Below are 6,100 nucleotides of genomic sequence, written 5' to 3'. Positions count from 1 at the left end.
CCCCGTACCACAGAATCCTCCCCAGGAATTGATGGGATGGATACCAGGTGACATGCTTCAGCTAACAGATGCAGCCCTGGACATGCTCACCAGTGTTTGCCAGGAAATTGGCAGGACAGCTGACTGACTGGAAGAGATCCCTGTGTGTTCCAGATCCCAAGAGGAGTGATCCAACACAGTGTGGAAGTTATCAAACTATATCATCTATATAGCATGCAAGCAAAATATTGCTGAAGATCATCTAAAAATGGCTAGAATAGTACGTAAACAGGACTGCCAGGAGTTCAAGCAGGGTTTAGAAGAGGCCGTGGATATCACTGCTGATGTCAGGTGGATCCTGGCTGAAGGCAGAGGATACCAGGAGAATGTCTGTGTTTTGTTGACGATGTAAAGGTATTTGACTGGGTGGATAATAACAAATCATAACTAAAATTGAGAAGATGGGAATCCCAGAACACTTGTGCTTACCCCAAACCTTATACCTAGACCAAGAAGCTGTGTGCAAACAGAGCAAGGGGATAATACATAGTTTAAAATTAGCAAAGGTGTGTGTCAGGGTTGAATCCTTTCTCCGTAACAATTCAGTCTGTATCCTGAATAAATCATTTAAGAAGCTGAACTCTGAGAAAAAAGTGGTATTGGAGGAAGACTCAGCAACTTTGTGCTTTAAGCAGATGACACAGCATTGCTGGAAGTGGTGAGAACTTGAAGCGCTTGCTGCAGAAGATCAAAGACTACAGTCTTCGATATGGACTGCACCTCATTATCAAGAAGACAAAAATCCTCACTGCTGGACTGATAGGTAACATCATGGCAGACGGAGAAAAGTTGAAAGTCGTCAACAATTCCATCTTGCTTGGACAGTTTATTGGAAAATCAATACACTAAGACTAGTTAGAGACCTCTCCAAATTACTGAGAAGCAATGATGTCAGTGTGAAGACTAAGGTGTGCCTGATTCAGGCCATGGGCTCATCAGTTGTGGGAGAAGAGTGCTGAACAGTCCAAAGAACCAATATGTCTTGGGGAAAGTAAAGCCAGAGTGCTCCTTGGAGGCAAGGACGATACAGCTTTGTCTCCCATCCCTTGGACATGTTGCTAGGAGACATCACGCCTGGCAAGGTGGAGGGCCAGTCACAGAGCGGAAGAGCCCCAGTGAGATGGATCGGCACAGTGGCGGCAGCAATGAACTTAAGTGTGTCAGAGACGAGAAGACGGCGCGGCCTAGGTCAGGGCTCAGGTCTGTTGTTTAGAGTCCCTCTAAGTCGTACTTGACTCAATGGCATCTCATGAGTTCACTTCTCTGAGCAAGGCTCGCAGGGACCCTCCCTCCGGTTTCCAATTGCCATGGGAGGAGACTGCCCGCCTTTCTCCCTCAAAGGGACTGGTGGATTCGAACTCCCAGCAGCCGTTGGGTTCCCAGCGAAGCTCACTGCGGACTCCACCACCCTCCGCTCAGGTGCGATCAGCTGCATGTCAAGTGTCCAGGTGGTGGCTGGCAGACTGCACCTTTCTGGACCCTGACAAAATCCAGGGATCACCCAAAGAATGCACACACACAGACGCCCTCACTTCTGCATGCGGACTGGGAGGTTCACAGTTGAGATTGGGCCCCTCTGCCAGGCAGTGCGCCTTGGTTAAACCCTTCACCAGCTGCTGTCCAGTCGTGTCCAGTTCATGGCTACCCCGTTGCCAAAACAGAACTGCTGCTCACGGTTTTCACTGGCTGACTTCAGTAGCGAACCACCACCAGGCCATTCTTCCGACGTGCCCTTGGGGAGATGCCAGCCCCCGGCCTTCCACTTAGTTAACGGATGATGTGCAGGAACTCCTGGAAACCCTCAGCTTCCTCTCCCCCTGCATTAACTGTCCAGCTCCCCGACATGAGCTTCGTCAGTCCTCCCAACCGTTGGGATTTTTCTGGCTCATCTGCCTGTCCCAATGTCATGAGAAAACCTCAAAGCAGACCTGTGTTTGCTTGTATTTTTCTATCTTACAGGTGAATGTGATTTAAAGGAAAGGAGATGAACTACTGAAAGATCTTGGAAAAAGCACATGCCCCAGCCAGGTCAGGGGGGCCATGAGAGGCAGGGAGGCCTGGACTGGTGGGGCGGCTCCTCCCCTGTGTGGGAGGCCCCCTTCTCTGCTCACCCAGGTCTCTGCACTGTGTTGTGCCCTCACGGTCAGCTGGAGACAGCTGCATACACGCGGGTACATTACAGTGGGGACGATGGAGCTCTCGGTTGTCGTTCAGCTCTAACTGGTGACTTGCACACAGCGTGAGCCATTCTCCCTGCGTCACTGACAGTAACTGTGTCTTCATTCAGGGTTTTTGTTGGTTTGTTTACCAAGTTCGGTATACATGGCATTTCACCCTATTCTTCATTCAGTGTTCACGGTCATTCTCCAGCATGTTTCATAAAATCAATCCACTTTGCCTGTCATGAGCCTGTCTTTTCACCCAGATCCTTCCCCATTCCTTGTCCCCTTCGCTCTGCCCACCCAACTGTGCAGCCCTGTGGTTCTGTCCGTAACTGTCCACACCCTTCTGTCCCCCGTGAGTCCCCATACATGTATTACTAGTTATCCTTCTATTTCTATAGTAATGGTCTTAGGTGGTATTTGTCCTCATGAGACTGTGCTAGTTCACTGAAGTCACTTGGTTCATGTCTGTCCTCCCCATGCTGCACTTTAAACCCCACCAGAGCATGTCTGGTGTTTCCAACAGGGCCTGCAGTCACGGGCTGTCTGTTGGAACCGACTCAGCTGGCCCTCCACGGGGTTTTCAGAGACTGGAAATGGTCCATTTTCCTGTGGGTTGGCAGCACAGAGGCCCCCACCAGAGCTCCCTGCCGGGCACAGTGGGTGCTGAGGAATCGCTGGCCGAGTGAATGAATGAATGAAAGTGACCACAGGTGCTCCAGGTACCGCTGAGCTGCCCCTCATCACCCTTGCGTGAAGCAAGGCTGGGGGCTCCTTTCCTGGGTCAGAGGGTCCCTCGCAGTGGGGCACAGAGGGGCCCACTTCCACGTGTCTCGGAGCTCTGGGTCCCCCAAGACCACACATGTGGGTGGGTGGCCGGCCTTGGAGTGCACAATGGGAGGCCAGGCTGGGATGGTGAGGGGTGGGGAACCACTTGGCCTTGACCAAAGGTGAGGGCAGCAGAGCCTCAGAGAAGGCTGCCAATCAGAAAAGGACATTTTGAGGATTGTGCTGGCATGTGAAACAGAATGAAAGGCGCCTCATGTTAATCCGTTGCACTTTTTTATTGTGACATATATTTTCATATACACGTGTGTATATATGAACTTTTGCCATTCATTCTACCATTAATGTGTGTGTACAAGTCAGTGACATTATCACTGTTTTGCTGTAACCATCAGTGGCTCTATTTGCTAAAAAATGGAATGGTCTTGAAATTCTGAAAAGGCTGAATTCTTTTTCTAAAAGTACCAATTCTTTTTTCCTACATGCTGTGTCGGGTTTTCTGCCATTATACTTGTGCTGAAAAAAGAAGTCTATTAAAGCCACTTCCTGTTTCTTTGTAGAATTTACGATGGGAATGGTTTTACCAACGAAGACCATGGCAAAGCAGGATGTGAATGCGAAGCGAAAGCTGAGAGTGGGCAGCTTGCAGGTATGAGCTCGGACAGTGGCGCTGGGGAGGCGTGTCAGCTTTTCATAGGCGGGAACTCCAGCTCTGGCTGGGAACTCTTGGGGGCAAATGTGCAGGACCAGCAGTCCTCTTCGTTCTGAGAGCCTCTTCCTTCGTTCAGACAAGCGTGGAGGCTCTGGGCTGAAGGCTTCAAAAGTCATACCCTCTGCGTGTTTCGCTAGATGCCAGATGAAAGGACTGGGTGTCCCCAAGGGTCCCAGATCACTGTGGTCTTTTCCCTGTGTTCTTTTCCTGACTTGGAGGTTGGGATCTTGGGAGACGAGCATTGTCTTTTGGGCGAACTGCTGGTTTCTGTCTCCTGCTTATCTTTCCATCCTTGGGGTCACATTTGAAAAGTGTCCAGCTAAGTTAGGACTTGGGGGGCCATCCTGAAGTCAGGGAGAGGGCGTTAAATAGCTGACAGGAGGAATGGGTTCTTTACCCAGATTAAGGTCATGTGATGCAGGAAGGCTGGTTTCCCCATTATCTGGGAAGGTGATGTGGGATTTAGAACTTTCTGGTGTCTTATTGAGAGGATGCCTCTTTGTGAATTGGTTTAAGCACTTTCTCTATTGGTTTCATTATTTTTTTGGAAACTTCTGCCTGCGGCTTCTACCCGGTGGGACAGTGTTTTGATGTCAGAGCTGTTTTGACACACGGGTGGGGCAGGTGTACAGTGTCTTTTACCATTAAAGTTGTGACTTCTGTAGGAGGGACCTTCGATGTGTTAGCTGGCGCCAGGTTTTGGTGTCTGTAGGCCACATTTCTGGGATGGTGATGGCAGAGTTTGCAGGATAGCACTCCAAATGAGTGTCATTTCAGGGGAGCACACAGCATTTAGGGGAGATACTGAGTTACCCTCCCATTGTTTTCCACAGGTAAGGGCCAGATATTCAGGGTTTTAAAACAAACCACAGCACCCAAACAAAACCAGTTAACGGTTTTATCACATATTTGACATTTAGATTAAAAAGGTGATAGCGTGTGCTGGAGTAACACTTCCTGGTTAGTGGGTACAGACATGTTCTAAATCCCCTGCTGGGTAACAAGCCGAAAAGGGAGGAAAATTCCCAGTTTGACGGGAACCTCACTGGTGAATGTGAAGTGGTAAGGGAGCTCTCAGGGGCCCGATCCTCTGGTTCGTGAAGTCAGCTGTGGGGTAACATGTGGACCGAGGACTGGTAGGGAGGGATGTGATTCACAGTAACTCCAGGTCTGCACACATGGATGGGATGCTGTGACTGAGGTGACCAGCACCCACCTGAGCAGACGGAGGAATTACCAACAGCTGTGTACAAGAAGACACAGGGTTACCCATTGATTCTTCTAGTGCTTAGGTGTTTAAATGAGAGGATTTGAGGGTTTTCATGTTTTGTATTGTGGAAAGTTTAAAGAAATGTCCTCAGTGGAATTTCTCATTTTCAGTTAACAAATTCTTCATGAAATGGATGTAAAATGAGCACCTTGTTTAACGTTCAACACCCACCACGAAAACCAAGCAGGCTTGTGCAGACCCCTTTCCTTTCCCTTATACAGGCATAATAAGCTTCCTCATTTCCTTTCAGAACACCACGAACAGCTGCACTGAACTCTGTGCCGACCCTCGGGCAGACGGAGTCACAGCTGGACTCTGAAGGAGCCCCTGGTCTGAGGACAGAACATGAACCTGCTGGCAGAAACAGCATCTTGAAGAAAGAAAAGGTGCACTGCATTTGACCACACTACATTAGAATTAGCCCGATTAGAAGATCTTACAGGGATATGACTTTTTATAAGCAGCCAAGTCATGTTTACGGTTTCCCTAGCCTTCCTTATAAAACAGAAAACAAAACCCCATTTTATGCTGAAGGACATTTCATTAACCTATAAAGAATTAAGAAGCCCAAAGTCTGAGTGTTCTGACTAGATTTTGTGCTGGGTAGAAAGCAGCCGTCCCTCTCCTCCCCTCCCTGTGGACGGTCCCTGGAAATGGACCCAGCTCCCGAGTGCAGGTACAGGGAGCTTTCAAGCTGACATTCGGTTGTAGTTTTAGTTCAAGAATTAAACAAGAAATAGGAAACTGATAGTGTTCCTTGAGAGTTCACCAGGCGCAGGTGGCCGGCCCGGGAGGCATCCCGGCTGGGAGGACGCACACGTCTCCAGGAGGAGTGAACTTTCTGGCTGTCCACTGACACTTGCAGTGAAACAGAAAAGGTGCTTCCCTCCCATTCAGTTTTCTCATGAGAAGACTGAAGCAACATATGTAAACCAATGCGAAGTCATCACAATCAGTTTAATTAAGTGCACAGAATAGCAATCAGTCATGTCAATAAAAATAAAACAATTATTTGTACATCAAGTGTGCTTTATTCCCTCCACAGGTATTCTGTTAAATAAAGCACCATGTATACACTGCCAGGCCACAGCTAAAGAGGATTCTTTACAGAATCAAATTTCTTGTGGTTGT

The 6,100-nt window shown here is 48.7% G+C and overlaps 1 protein-coding gene and 1 pseudogene across 1 annotated transcript in view; one reads left to right on the top strand and one right to left on the bottom strand.

Annotated features, from left to right (window-relative positions):
- Positions 1-5,384, top strand: part of LOC102865721 — a 56,690-nt pseudogene extending 51,306 nt beyond the window's left edge.
- A 128-nt stretch (positions 5,385-5,512) lies between these two features.
- USP34 (ubiquitin specific peptidase 34) overlaps positions 5,513-6,100 on the bottom strand; it is a 179,470-nt gene continuing 178,882 nt past the window's right edge. Inside the window, exon 80 of the mRNA XM_006881033.1 lies at positions 5,513-5,517. Coding sequence (XP_006881095.1) covers positions 5,513-5,517 — 5 coding nt within the window. The remainder of the gene's footprint in view (positions 5,518-6,100) is intronic.

Source organism: Elephantulus edwardii, unplaced genomic scaffold (assembly GCF_000299155.1).
Source record: "Elephantulus edwardii isolate Elephantulus edwardi_28Jun2011 unplaced genomic scaffold, EleEdw1.0 scaffold00011, whole genome shotgun sequence".
NCBI lineage: Eukaryota > Metazoa > Chordata > Mammalia > Macroscelidea > Macroscelididae > Elephantulus > Elephantulus edwardii.
The sequence above is the reverse complement of the archived record's forward strand: the minus strand, read 5'-3'. Positions and strand labels throughout refer to the sequence as shown.